The 15,759-nt window shown below is 40.6% G+C and overlaps 1 protein-coding gene across 1 annotated transcript in view; it reads left to right on the top strand.

Moving 5' to 3' along the window:
* The window catches only part of MALRD1 (MAM and LDL receptor class A domain containing 1), a 640,413-nt gene that overhangs the window by 487,717 nt on the left and 136,937 nt on the right, over window positions 1–15,759 (top strand). The window contains exon 34 of the mRNA XM_054724807.1: window positions 9,103–9,304. Coding sequence (XP_054580782.1) covers window positions 9,103–9,304 — 202 coding nt within the window. The remainder of the gene's footprint in view (window positions 1–9,102; window positions 9,305–15,759) is intronic.

The following is a 15,759-nucleotide window of genomic DNA, read 5'->3' as shown; positions in this document are numbered from 1 at the left end:
ATCAGGCTAATACTGAATGCTACACAGGTCATTCTGCTAGTGAGTCATTTGGCTGATGCTTTATTTCTGATTACTTCCAAATAGTCTGGCTCTTTCAAAGAATGTGAGGTTAATGTTGTAGAGCTAAATACAGATCTGCCGTTTCCATTTCCACATGCATAGTAGCCGTAGTTTTCTCAGCTCTTCCTCCTCTGATTCAGTCACTGCTGTTTACTGCAACCCAAGTGATGTTCAGGAGGGGCAATCAACTGGAATACAGGGACACCTTTGTCCCAGACTAGCTTTCTGAGTTACAGATGACTGGACACTGAAAATTTCTAAGGCTCTCTGGTCTCATTCCCCTTATTAAGAGGACTCTAACAATGCTTTTGAAACACACACACACACACACCCACACACACACACACACCCCAAACACAAACAAACAACCCTGAAATTATTTTTTTAATCCTACAATAGTGTCAGCTCCTCATGATGAAAGCATCCTTATTAACATAATTAATCCTACTATATAAACTCTTTTTAAAAAAATATATAATGATATGTAATAGCAAGCACATGAATAATAATAAGGATGTGTTACTTAGTGTTGGCATTAACTTTATATGCATTATATATATTTACTTAAACCTAATTGCATACCTATAAGGTATTAATATCTTCCACTCAATAGAGGAGAAATTAAGGTTTAAACAGATTAGATCAGTTAGACTAAGACATCCAGTTAGTATTGGCAGAACCAGGATTAGAATCTGGGTTCTAGCCCCAGTTTAAGTTCAGCCTTCTTATTGCTAGGTAGGTTAAACACTGAAGGAAAGCTGTATGCTTTTAAAATATGATAGAAATGCCTCATTATACCACATTTACTAGTAATCACCAACCAACTTTGGATAGGTTTTTATAGTTTCAACACAGATTTCAAGTGAATGAACTCATTTAATTTGCTTTGGGATATTAGAGAACAAACTGGTATTTTTTATCTTCCATCTCAAATAAGAAACAAAAAAGAGTGATCTATTTATTCAACTTTAAAGATAGAACTTAAATGTAAATTGATCTTCATATTCTGGTTGTTCTAAGCATATATATATATATATATATATAAATATATACTATATATATATATGTGTGTATATATATATATATATATATATATATATTATTTTTGTATACATATATAACACATATATCTGGATATGTGTCAGATATATAGAAAATTACCCATACCCATACTTATCTATGGCAGTGGTCGGCAAACTCATTAGTCAACAGAGCCAAATATCAACAGTACAACGATGGAAATTTATTTTGAGAGCCAAATTTTTTCAACTTAAACTTCTGCTAACGCCACTTCTTCAAAATAGACTCGCCCAGTCCATGGTATTTTGTGGAAGAGCCACACTCAAGGGGACAAAGAGCCAAATGTGGCTCGCGAGCCGCAGTTTGCTGACCACGGATCTATGGTGAATTTCTTATTTTAAGACATGTAACTTAATTATAACACAGTGAACTCTAGTAGTAAACTAAGAAAAGAAGTTGAGGTGATGTTTTAGTGTGAACAAGTAATTATTTCTAAACAGGGATTAGAGCATTACTAGTTCTTACTGAAGCTCCTGAATGATTCTGAGTTTTGTAAGTACATACATTTTTTAAAAATAAAATAATAAATTTGCTAAGATAGAAATTTCACAATGAGAAATATGAGCTTCTACTTCTGCTCCCATTATTAACTAGTGAGTCAATTATTCCCTCTAGTTCTCTAGAAGGTCTCCAAGATCCTTTGAAAACACTGAAGTTCTTAAAATTTTAACTTTTCCACTCTTTCATTATTTATCAAATGTTTACTGAGCATCTATTATGTACCCAGTCATATTCTAAGCGTTAAGGATACATAATTAAATAAAACAAACACACTCTCTGCCCTCATAGAATTTACATTATAATGGAGGAAGACAGCAAGCAGGAAATGTGATAAATAAGTAAGATGGGTAATTGTTTTAAAGTCATGTAACATGGGAAACAAGACAAAATAAACAAATGGGACTACATCAACCAAAAAAGGTTTTGCACAGCAAAGGAAACCATCAACAAAATGAAAAGACAAACCACTGAATGGGAGAATATATTTACCAATGATACATCTGATAAGAGCTTAATATGCAAAATGTATAAAGAACTTATACAACTCAACATCAAAACAAAAACAAAAACAGACAACCTAATTAAAAAATGGGCAGAGGACCTGAATAGACACTTCTCCAAAGAGGAAATAGAGATGGCCAATAGACATATGAAAGGATGTTCAACATCATTAATCATCAGAAAATACAAATTAAAAAATAAATCAAAAAAACATGTGTTGGTGAAGCTGTGGAGAAAAGGGAATCCTCATGCATTGTTGGTGGGAATACTGATTGGTGCAGCCACTATAGAAAACATAGAGTTTCCTCAAAATAATAAAAATGGAACTTCCTTATGACCCAGCAATTCCACTTCTATTAATATTCTAAGAAACCCAAACATGAATTAAAAATAATATATGCACCCCTGTGTTTATTGCAGTGTTATTTACAATAGCCAAGATTTGGAAGCAGCCTAAGTGCCCATCAGTAAATGAGTGGATCAAAAAGCTATGGTGTATTTACACAATACACTGCTATTCAACCAGAAAAAAAGAAGGAAATCTTACCTTTTGTGACAGCATGGATAGATCTGGAGCATATTTGGCTAAGTGAAGTAAGCCAGTCAGAGAAAAAGACAAATATCATATGATTTCATTTAAATGTGGAATCTAACAAAATAGAAACAGACTCATAGATACAGAAAGCAGACAAATGGCTGTCAGAGGCGAGGGATGTTGGCAAGCTGGGTGAAATATGTGAAGGGATTAAGAAGAAAAAAAAAGCAAAAAACTCATAGACACAATCAACAGCATGGTGACTACCGGAGGGAAAGTGGGGTGTGGGGAGGTAGAAGAGGGTAAAGGAGGTATAAATGATGACAGAAGGAGACTTGGCTTTGGGTAGTGAAAACACAATACAATATACAGATGATGTATTGTAGAATTGTACATTTGAAACTATATAATTTTATTAACCAATATCACCCCCAATAAATTCAATAAAATTATTTTAAAAAACTGTATAACACAGTAAAGCAGAATAATAGGATTGTTGGAGCTAGGTATGGGCTCATTTTCAAAACCACAGTCAGAGGGGGCCGCAGAAAAAATGTAAACTTTGAACAAACACTTGAAGGAGGTGAGGGAGTGAGCCATGCAAATAGAAGCTGCAGGTGGAAGAACAGTTCAGACATGAGAAGAAACAGTGCAAAGCTTCAAGTCTAGAGTGTGCCTGGTGTTTAGGAGGACTGGCAAGGGAGCCTGTGGCTAGACACAGGGAGGGAGAGAGTAACAAAACATAGAGGAAAGGGACAGGGGAGAGAAATCTTGAAGAAAGCTTTGTAGCATTGTAAGGATTTTCTCATTAACTGTTCTTTGGGGCCCGGTTCTAGAAAACTGTTTATTATTAACGGAGTTCTTTAGTACCTCCTTTGATACCATAATGTACCTGGTATTTGATCATGCTTGCCTCTGATCAGGCAAAGTTGCTAGGTCTCAGGAGAGGGAGCTTGGGAAAGCACTTGACATTAGTAAAATTAGAAATGATGTACCACCAGACTTTTTAAAATATCTGAAATTAGAAAGTGTGATGGAAAGAGGGAAGGGAGGAAAGGGTGAGTAAATGTGTTTAGAGAACCAAGTGACCATTTGAATAATTGTTTTAACTGACATTAAAATGGATGAGACATTTGTGATTTTCCAACTAATTAGGCAATTGAGTGAATCAAAGCAAATAAGGAAAATTCCATACCAGCTCTGTACTTGTATATTTTTTCTTGCTTTTTAATTAATAGGCTTTCTCATTAGCTGCTACAGATTGACAGGAAAAGCTCAGCAGCATTCAGACAATTCCCATATACTGCCTTGCATTTCCTACCCCAAGTTTCCACTATTATTAACATCATGCATTATTGTGGTACATTTGTTACAATTGATGAGCCAATGTTAATGCTTTATTATTCGTTAAAATCTACGGTTTACCTTTGGGTTCACCCTTTCTCTTGTACATTCCATGGGTTTCCACAAATGTATGACATATTCACATTATCATATAGAATAGCATCGCTGCCCTAAAATATCCACCTGTGCTCCACCTATTCATTCCTCCCTTCCACCTCCACATCCCTTGCAATCACTAATCTTTTTTGCTGAATTTATAGTTTTATCTTTCCCAGAAATTGATATAGCTACAATCATACTTGGAATTGAATAAATTCTACCATATTGGTGTGGCAGGCAGGGGAGTGGTGTGTGGTGGGTGGTGGGTGCGGAGAGGCTGTCCTAGAAGCAGGGGCCCTGCTGAGATGTGCCCCACCCACGTGCCTGGTGCCTGACCAGATTCCCCTCAGTGCTGCAGCTAGCCCCACACCATCCAGGGAGCCTCCAAGAGCCTTGACCTTTTGTTCCCCCAACTCTAGACCAACCATCCCCCAACCCACCTGCCAGAGGTCCGAAGGACGGGAGAAAGTGAGGAAAGGTTACCCTGCAAGAACTGGGGCCTCTGCCATCCTTCTTTACCCCCCTGGTTCCCAGGACAGAGCTGGATCTGAAGCCCAGACACAGCTGCTAAGGCAAGGCCTGGGCCTGGGCTTCTTACCCAGTATTGGGGTAAGAAAGCCTGGGCTATAATTAATGAATTGCTGGAGGCTCACTGTGGACAAGTTTGAAAGTTAAACATTCTGGAAGGAATACCATACTTTTGTGAGTTTGACCTCTAACAGCCTTACAAGGTTCTCACATTGAAAAACAGAGAAAAGTCACTGCAATCATTTGGTAGGAAAAGGGGAAAATAAACCACTTTGAAATATACCCAGCATTCTAATCTTCCTGGCCAGATCTGCCCTCAAGTCAAACTATTTAAAGAGAGCTTGATTTATTGGAGTTTACCAGAGCTTAACAAATTGGAGAAAGAAAAATACCCATCCCAGCCTCTGATAGCTTTCCAGGTGGGGGAAGGGGAATAAGCAATTTCAGTCTCTTCTAGCCTTCCTGTCTTACGGAGACAGGAAGGAAGAGAAGAACTTCAACAAAAGCTACTAATCACGTTATTTAAATTCTTACCTGGATAATTTAGACACATGGATATTGTTGAAATAACTAGTCTCTGATATCCATAATTTTCTGAATTTAATCATTACCACTCATATTTTCTATTATCTGTTCATATCTGTTGTTGAATATTTTAATTCAAAGGGATGTTTATTCAAGTGCTGAGGAGTTGCTTCCTCAAAAAGAGTTTCATTGCAATTAAGTTAGTTAATGAAGTTGACCAGAACTCATTTGGACTATACTTGGGTGAAATAATGAGACAAGATAGGTTGGCATCTATTGGAGACATAATGATAATGCTCAAGACATAATGATAATGCTCATGATGGTGTGTGTGTTGGCAGGGGCGCGGGGAGGAAAGGTTGGGAACAATCAGGGGGTGAGTTTTTGAGAAGTAAGGTAAAAGGACAATGAAAGAAAAAGGAATTTGGCAAGAGCATCCAGGATTGATTGAAGATTTAAAAGACTGAAGGTAGAGAATACAATGAAGTGTAAATAAAATAGATACATTAATAACTAAAATACATATATATGCTAGAATTTTGGGGTGAAAAACAAAGTTTTGGGTTATATTTTCATGTAATTGGTTTTTTGCACTAATTTTCCCAGGTAAAGAGTTATAATATAAAGCTATTTCTTTTTAAATCTTTGTGAAATAATGCAGAATTTATGTTAAAAAAAAAAACACCAAAAACTCAATCCTATCTAATAAAAGAGTAATATGCAAATTAGCCATCACTCTGCTACACCCACAAGCCACACCCACCAGCCAATCAGGAGTGAGTATGCAAATTAACCTAACCAAGATGGCTGCAGCCACAGAGAGAGCAGGAGGCTTGGGTTTCCCTGGCAATGGAGGAAGCCAAGCTTTCTGCACACCCTGGCCGCCCCAGGCCTCCACTCAAGGCTACAAAGTTTCAATTATAGAAGATAAATAAATCCCAACAAAAATGGCCGCAGCCACAGAGCTAGAGAGAGCAGGAGGCTTGAGTTGCCCCCGGTGATGGAGGAAGCCAAGCTTCTGCAGCCCTGGCCGGCCTCAAGGCTACAAAGTTTCAATTACAAAAGATAAATAAATCCTAACAAAAATGGAGCAAGCAGGAGGCTTAGCTCTGCTCAAGGCTACAAAGTTTCACTTATAGAAGATAAATAAATCCCAGATACCAGGGCCTCCGCTTGGGTCACCAGGGGACATGGCCAGCCTGCAAACCACCACAGGCCCCTCTCCTAGGCCTCCCCATGCCCCAAGGGAACCCCCACCCTTTTCAGGGCAAAGCAGCTGGCCCCCGCCCATACACCAGGCCTCTAACCTATCTAATAAAAGAATAATATGCAAATTGCCCATCACTCCAACACACAAGATGGCTGCCCCTATGTGGTCAAAGATCCTGCCCCCATGTGGACACAAGATGGCTGCCACAAGATGGCCAGCAGGGGAGGGCAGTTGGGAGGGACCAGGTCTGCAAGGGAGGGCAGTTGTGAGTGATCAGGCCAGCAAGAGAGGGCATTTGAGAGGGACCAGGCCCCATTGATCACCCCCAAGGGAGGGCAGTTGGGGGTGATCAAGCCTGCAGGGGAGGGCAGTTAGGGGTGAACAGGCTGGCAGAGGAGGGAAGTTAGGCATCAATCAGGCCTGCAGGGGAGGGCAGTTAGGGGTGATTAGGCTGGAAGGCAGAATTGGTTACGGACAGTCAGGAAGGCAGGCAGGCTAGCAGTTGGGCACCAGCAGTCCTGGATTGTAAGAGGGATGTCCAACTGCCCGGGCAGTCGGACATCCTCGAGGGGTCCCAGATTGGAGAAGGTGCAGGCTTGGCTGAGGGACACACACCCCCGTTCATGAATTTCGTGCACCGGGCCTCTAGTTTAGTATAATTTTGTAGAGCTGCCTGATTATCAAGTTGAACTGAAAGCTTCATACTTTTTTAGGTTTTTTTCTTTTTACTTTTAAGTTTTATAAAAGGGGTGTGGGAAACTTGCATAAATGTGACAGCTATGTATCCACCAAATCCTGGAGCTGAAGACTCTGGGATGAATGTTTTCTTATGTGTGAGAGTTGAAACAGTTAACTGACTCAAATTCCTTTCATGTTGAGACTTAGCATATTTCATTTATTGAAACATCAATATAAAAAGTGATTTTTGCTTAAGAAATATCTGCTTTTTCAAAATGTTGTTGTTATATTCTCACTTTTCAGGTTTCAAACTGTGCAAGCTTTCTATTTTTCTTCAGTTTAATGCCACCCCCCCCCCCCCGCTTGATTTATTTTTACTGTTTTGTTTAATGTCCATTAACAGTTGAGTTTCTGGTTTGACTTCACATTTTTTATGGTGGTGAGCATTGACAACATGCTTGATTTCCAGGTCTGGAATATTTGACAATTCTTGGTAGTATTTCTAGAATATCAATATAATATCTTATACAGCAGGATGAATGGTCTTATCATCTTGTGTTAGTATACGTTTTAGATAGATTTTTATAGGATAAATTTTGACACTAAGAAAAAAGTAAGAAAGTAAGATTACTTAATAAAGGGGAATGTCATTGCACAAACAAGACTATTGCAATGCAAGGAAATTGCTATCTATGTGTTTTCTCTGGGTCTTGGTTTTCTATAAAAGCAAGAGTAGTATAAGTGATTGCTCAAGTACATTACTAATCATCTAGGGCAGTGGTCGGCAAACTCATTAGTCAACAGAGCCAAATATCAACAGTACAACAATTGAAATTTCTTTTGAGAGCCAAATTTTTTAAACTTAAACTTCTTCTAATGCCACTTCTTCAAAATAGACTCACCCAAGCCATGGTATTTTGTGGAAGAGCCACACTCAAAGGGCCAAAGAGCCACATGTGGCTCGCGAGCCACAGTTTGCCGACCACGGATCTAGGGAACTGATCACTATTGAATTCAGTAAACAAAGAGAAAATATAGAAAAATAACTTTGGATCTTTACATTTTTTGTTGTTTAAGCACAGAATTTTTGGTAAAGAGAGGTATAAATGACAGGTTTTTGTTTTAAAATGATTAAAATTTGGCACATAGCTTGGTTTAAAAACTAACTATATTTCTATTTTATTTCTTCTTTGATGAAACCTGAACTTTATTAGCCCTTGAACTTTATAACATCCTGAATATTGACGTTAATTAATTCAGGAAGATTTTCTGTCAAAATATTAAATATTTTCTGACATTAGTTTCTAAAATTACTTGAAAACTCTCATAGTCACTTACTGTGAGGGTTTTCTTTTTCTCCAGTGATGCAACCTTAGTTAGACATGGATTTCTCCTTAGCAATGAGAGATTCTAGTTGTATAGCACCTCCAGCTTTTTAGATGCTTAAAAATGTTATAGTTTTTACCATGTCCAATTTGATACACAGAAATTAACATGACAAAAACAAAGATTTAATTAACAAAAGACAATGTAACATATTGTGCTCACCTTGTAACCATAGTATGTACATATAGAAAATATTATAGTCAAGGTACTGAGCTGTCACACGTCCAGACTCCATTCTTTCATTAAGAACTTGGATGTCCAATGAAGAGCAGAATCAGGATTCAAGTGGAGGCAGTCTGCTTCAAAGTTTTCCCTTTGAACCACCAGGCCATAGTTGAGGAAATGGGTTTATCACATGGCCCATTAAAGGGAGGGACTAATCCTATTTTAATCTGTAGCACCTGACAGGGTACATTACACAGAAATAAAACTAGCGCCTACATCTAAAAAACCTGAAAACATCAGGTCAGTTCAGAGTGCTCTCCAGGCTTCCTTCTTTCTTAAACACCATGGAAACAAGCCAAAACAAGTCAAAAGCGGTTTCTATTCACAATGAGAAAATTATACTGCCTTGGGTAGGAGATACCCACGTATATATATTTCTAATATCCAAACCATAAAGAGTTGCCTTTTCTCTGTTTTCCCCCACCCATAGGTGTATATTGTTGAGGAATCTGGACTAAGTATCCTGGTGTGGTCAGTGATTGGCAATAAAAGAACCGGTTGGGTGTACGGATATGCACATCTCTCCAGTAACAGTCCATTTAAGGTGGCATTTGAGGCTGATTTGAGTGGTAATGAACACATCTTTATTGCCCTTGATGACATCTCCTTTACCCCAGAATGTGTATTTGGAGGTAAGTGATTCCTTCAGAAAATGGGATATGCGCACATTGTTTTTAATATCTAAATGCAGAAGAACTGGGAATTCTGAGGAATAGCATTTCTTTCCAGGTTCCATCCTAGTTGTATATTGAAGAAAGAGCGGTCTGTATTATAGGAGGTAAAGATTGTTCTGCCCATGACGCTTCACTATGGAATTTTCATGTCATCTGGACAACAAAATAACTTTGACTAAAGTTCTTTTAAAAGCATGGCAGAAATTTGGTTTCGTTAATATAGCTTTATTGTCTACTTTCCTAAGTAGGTTTGCAGTAACTGCACAAGGTAAAGATCCCTCTGGTCACCTATCATATTTCAGACTGTCTTTTCCATCCATGTCAACTTTTGCCTTTCCGTAGGCTTTTTCCGTTTTCCTGTTTCTTCTCTACAATCTAGAATTCTTATTCTATTGCATAAAGAAAACAAAAGTCCTGTCACTGACTCTTTAAAAAAAAATCCCCTTAACTGAAAACTGACCTTCTCCTACTTAAGATGTTTTCCTTAAGTGGCAATTTATTCTCTTTTAAATTTAGTCTTAAAAATTTTAATGCTTGACAATAGGGTCATTGTCTTTTTCCTACTTGCTGCCTCTTCCAAAATTTTATTCTTCTAGTCACACATCAGGGTTCTTATCTTTTTTGTGATTTTTTCTTTGGATCCTAAATTCTGGACAATCTCAACTTCCAGGTGATTGAGCTCGTGTAAAACACTGACCTTCATTGCTAGTCACCTTCATAAAAATTTTTCCTCATTAACCAAATCTCATAGTTACTTTCTGGACCTTATAACACACTCTGAAAATCCAGGTTGAAATTTTCATCTAATTCTTATGTTCTTGTCTTCTTGATTACTCCTCCTAAACCTGTTTTCCAACATCCTATCTAATAAAGAGGGAATATGCTAATTGACCATCACACCCTCACAAAGATGGTGGCGCCCTCAGCCAATAAGGAGGGAATATGATAATTGACTGCCACACCCTCAAAGATAGCAGCGCCCACAACCACAAGATGGTGGTGCCCAGTCCCCCCAGCCCCACTGGGGTGGCAGGCACGCGGCACCGCTGGGTTGCCCCCAGGTGGGTCTGGCCACTCCACGCTCCTGCCTCTGGAGTCCCCCAGTCCTCTCAGCTCCCCAGCCGCCCAGGACCAGCCCGAGGCACAGGCAAGCAGCCGATGATGGCTGCCTAGCCACCCAGGGCCAGCCCAAGGTGTAGGCAAGCCTTGGATGGTGGCTGCCCAGCTGCCCAGGGCCCGCCCAGGGCCGCCCGAGGCTCAGGTAACCAGGGCCGGCCAAGGCTTGTGCTACGGCAGCGGCAGCAGCAGAGGTGTCATGGGGCATCACCTTCCCCTGATCGCTGGGTCACCTCCTGCCCCTGAGGGCTCCCGGACTGTGAGAGGGGGCAGGCCAGGCTGAGGGACACCCCTCCAGTGCATGAATTTTCATGCACCGGGCCTCTGGTAAATAATATGAAAAAAATTCTAGATTCTCAATGCTTTATATGCTTTTTATAAAACATCCTCTTTATACTTTTTTCCTAGTAATCCCAGATATAATTATCAGACACCACAATTCCATTCTAAATCAGCACTTTGAATTCTATTATGTCCTACTAGAGGCCCAGTGCACACAATTTGTGCATGGGTACAGTCCCTAGGCCTGGCCTGTGATCAGGACCATCTTCCCTTGATGCTGGCAGCTGGCTCTGCCCCCTGCTGCCACCCACCCCTGGTTCCCCATTCGCCATCCAGTGATCGGAGCCTGCCGGCCTGGGGGAGAGACCGAGAGGTTGGCCATTCCTGCCTGCTCGCTGGCCCCATCCCCCGATGCCAATCACCCTCTGTGTGTGGGGCAACCAGTGGGGTGGGGGCCTTAGCCTGACACTGCCCACATCTGCTGCCACCCACCCCTGGTTCCCCATTCCCCATCAGGTGATCGGAGCCTGCTGGCCGGGGAAGGGACTGAGAGGTTGGCCAGCAGCCTCCAATCAGACCATTGGGGCCTACAATTGGGCAATTGAGGCCTGTGGGCTGGAGGCAGCTCCTGTGTTGAGTGTCTGCCCCTGGTGGTCAGTGCGCATCATAGCAACAGGTCGTTCTGCCATTTAGTCAATTTGTATATTACCCTTTTATTATATAGGATTCTTTCATTTTAATATAAATATGGGTCCTAATTATGTGCCAGAAACTCTGATAAGCACATTGCAAGTATTTATCAGACCATACCTGTAGAATAGATACAAGTATCCAGCTCATGTTTGGTCATAATGACTTTATCAGTCTTTAAAATTGAATTGCTATGACCATTTGTATTTTCCAAACTGCTGATGCTCATGCTCATTGGACCTAGAAATTTTGGACCCTTAGCTGGGCCTTCAAGGACCCCAGATACACATGTTTCCCATTCCTGGCACTGTTTTTCTACAGCAATTCTCAAATCCTCCAACTTCTTCCTTGGACTTCTTTCATTCTGTCAATGTTTTTATATCCTTTGAATCCTATGTAATAAAAGGCTAATATGCAATTCGAGAGGAGCTTGTCTCTTTCACATGACCTAGAACATTTAGAACACAATTTAGTGGGGCTGGAGATGAATCACATGGCTGCTACTAGTCCACAGATGGGAACAGGGTTGGCCGGCCTGTTGCCAGGGATATGGGAGTGCCCAGCTCCTGCTGGACCCCCAAGTGGATGAGACTGCCTCCAGGACCACAGGCCAGCAGAACTGGGGCCAGGTCATGGGATCTCTTCTGGGTCTGTGATCAAGCCTGCAGATGGCAGACCCGTTACCAGAGATGTACACATGGGTGGCTCTCACTCTAACCCTGGCCATGCAGGACTGCCTCTGACTATCATAGAGCAGGGTTATAGCTGGGTCACAGGGCTGCTGGTAGATCCGCTGTCTTGTCCAAGAGCAACAGGTCTGTTACTGGGCGAGCTGGTGCATATGGCTCTCGCCAGGTCCTTGGGTGGGCAGGTCTGCCTTCTCACCATGGTATAGCAGGACTCAAGACAGGTCACAAGTCTGCCTCCGGAACCATAGTTAGGTTTAGGTCAGTTGGCCTATTACCAGGGCACAGATGGGCACGTCTCCTGCCAGATTCTGTGTGAGCACGATTGCCCCTGGACCACAGCAGAGCAGGGTTGGAACTGAATCACAGGATAGCCTCAGGGTCCTCAGCCAGGACTAATGTTGACAGTCCTGCTTCCCAGGGGCACAAACAAGTGTTGCTGGTCGCTGCATGGGCAGGAACGCCTCTAGACTCCCGTAGAAGGGGTGGTCTCGGACTGGAGCCCCGTCGCAGGACTGGTTCAGGATCCACAGTTGAGACCAAGGCCAGTGGCCTATTACAAGGGCACAAACAGGGATGACTCCTCCCAGACCCCTGGGAAGATGGAACTGGTGCAAAATTTCAGCTAAGCAGGGCTGTACTGTTACCCATTGGGGGACAGGGCTACTTTTAGTCTGTAGCCAGGACTGAATTCAATGAGCCCACCACCCAGGTGTGGGCCTGCATTCTCAAAGCGGCTCTCCTGGTCTGGGGCTCCACCCGGGGGGTCATAACCTCCTACCTGATTCTTAAAGCTCCAGCAAAGACAGTTTGTCCGTGGATGGCTGCCTGAGTATTGTTTGTGGGGAGGCGGTGGGGTATGTGAGCCAGGGGCCATCTATCCAACCATCATTCTGATGGCATGCTCCTCATACAGAATTTTTAAAGCTTTTAAGAAGGAAACATACACACACACATTTGTCTCAGTAAGCTTGGATAAAAACACCCTTTATCACTGGCCAGTGTGGCTCAGTTGGTTAGAGCTTCCTCTCTTACAGCTAAAGGTGGCAGTTTAATTCCCAGTCAGGGTTGCAGGTTCTACCCTGGGTCAGGGAGCATGCGGGAAGCAACTGACCCATATATTGATGTTTCACTCGCTCATCAATGTTTTTCTCTCCCTCTCTCTCCCTTCCTCTCTTTCTAAAATCAATAAAAGCATGTCCTCAGGTGAGGATTAAAAATAAATGATCTTTAAGTGTTAGTACTTAGCCAGGAAAACTTCATTTCCTAGTAATGCTGGATAAAGGAAGCATTATTTTCATATAAAATTCAAATTGATCAAGTTTTGATAATATGCTTGCACAAATTTTCTTTTATGTTGAATAAGAATGCCCAGGATGGGACACAGCTTTCCTGTAAAATATTGTTGTAAAAGGACACAAAAATTCTGATAGTACAGGATCCACTACTCTGAATGTTTATTAAACAAAGGAAGAGAAAGAAGTTTAAATAGATTTTTTCCTGTATTCACTTATGTGTGTTCTTCATTCAGCCCTCAGAGAAGGTGAAACCATCTATACTATCAAAACTGCTTGCTTTTTCCATCTTTCCTTAGATTCCATCTAGATTCAAATGAACTAAAGTAGCTAAATTAACTTAGGTAATTTTTTTTTCAGATCTTATAATATGACATCCAGATTTTTACATTTATCATACCAGCTTTGTTCTCATGTCCAAATTAACATCCTGAGGTTAAAAATAGCCCTCAACTTCCTTTCAACCTCATACTAGGATTTTTGAAGTTTTATCTACCCTCCTGTTTCCACTCCAAAAATATACACTCTCCCATTACTAAAGGAACAGACAGCATTTGTCAACACAAGTTACATGTAGTTTTCTTTCCATTTAGAAGGTTGTCGTATAACAGTAGCCCCTCCACCACTCTGAAGAATCTTTGCTTTCTGCATTATTACTTCTCCACTCTCCCTTTAATTACTTTCAGTTTCCCAGGACATTTTCTAAATGGAGGCATTCTCCATGCAATAAAACATCTCTAGCAATTCTGAGTCAGCAGAGAAATGTATTTATGTTCACAGTCTGTTTTCTTTAGCCATGTGAGTGTCCAAGGGTAGGAGATGTGTGCTATTTTCTCCTATAACTTGAAACAAAGAAGATCACATTTTTTTCCAGGATGAAGAAACATTTTGCAGAGCTGATAGGATATATAAGATGTTTTAAAGTATTCGAAACAACAATGGCAGAGAAATTATAGGATGCTTAAAGATATGATATATTTCTACATAATTTGGTCAGGAGTCTAATAAATAGGCAGATACCAGAACACACAATTGGAGGGGGCGGGGGTGAAAGGTAGGAAGCAGATGATCTCAGCACCGGAGTTTACTGGTGTCCTGGGTTGAATAGTATGGCCTCAGGATCCATGTCCTTCCTGGAACCTTAGAATGTGACCTTATTTGGAAATAAGGTCTTTGCAGATATGATTAAGATGTAAGGTAAGATGAGATTGTACTGGAGCAGGGTTGGCCTTAATACAATATGCCTGGCATCCCTATAAGTAGAGGAGAAGGGACAAGGAAACAGGGACACTCAAGGGGAGAATACCATGTGGTGAAACAGGCAGAGATTGAACTGATACTTCTATGAGTCCAGGAATGACAAGGATTGCCAGAAAAACAGGAAGCCAAGAGAAAGGAATGGGCTGGGTTCTCATAGAGAGCCAACAGAGAGAGCACAACTGTGCCAACACCTTGAATTCAGACTCTGGCCTGCAGAACTGTGAGAGAATAAATTTCTGCTGCTTTAAGCACCCAGTCTGTGGTACTTTGTTATAGCAGCCCTAGGAAACTAACACAAGTGGCAACACTGAGATCTACTTTGTCATCAAGAACTAGGTTCAAACCTTCATTAAACCCCTTACCGCACATCTGACCTGATTTTCCTTACCCATGAAATGATTATTGTCAAGATTTAGGAAATGTGTTTTGTCTAAAAGAATCTCATGAACTATTTCAGACAATTAAATAATCATTTGGCAAAACCTAACAATAATTCTTAAGCAAATGTAAGACATCTCACCGTACACTGAGAACATTCCTTCTCCTTCTCTTTTCACATCCCTGAACTTGAACAGCAAGGGTAACTCTGGAACATTTCCAGGACAGTTGTATTCTTTTGAATGCAAATTATTTAGAGGTTGAGATGTTTGTCTGTTATCATCATCATCATCATCATCATTTATATTATCTTCAATTAAGAATTCCACAAGCCCAGAAGAGTTCCTGTTTTATAGTAGATATTCAATAAATATGCTGTGAATAGACAAATAAATGTTAAATGGATAGATGAATAAAGAAAACTTATTGCCAAATGAATTCATATGGTACCTCTCTTTACTACCATCAATGTACTCTCCTTCCAGGCTTCTCAAACCCCTGTTTAGAGAGAGAAAGAAGATATTAGTGAATCGTCCAACAGATTCTGTGACTATTTTGAGTGCTACAAAGATGACTAGACTAAACTTTTGAAAACATGAGTCTAAATCATGACTGTGCCACTAAATACTTGTATAATTTTAAGAAAATCATTTTAAATCTTTAGACCATGTTTTTCATTGAGGAAATTAAATAGACATCTCTTAGT

This window comes from Eptesicus fuscus, chromosome 2 (assembly GCF_027574615.1).
Source record: "Eptesicus fuscus isolate TK198812 chromosome 2, DD_ASM_mEF_20220401, whole genome shotgun sequence".
NCBI classification, from domain to species: domain Eukaryota; kingdom Metazoa; phylum Chordata; class Mammalia; order Chiroptera; family Vespertilionidae; genus Eptesicus; species Eptesicus fuscus.
The sequence above is the reverse complement of the archived record's forward strand: the minus strand, read 5'-3'. Positions and strand labels throughout refer to the sequence as shown.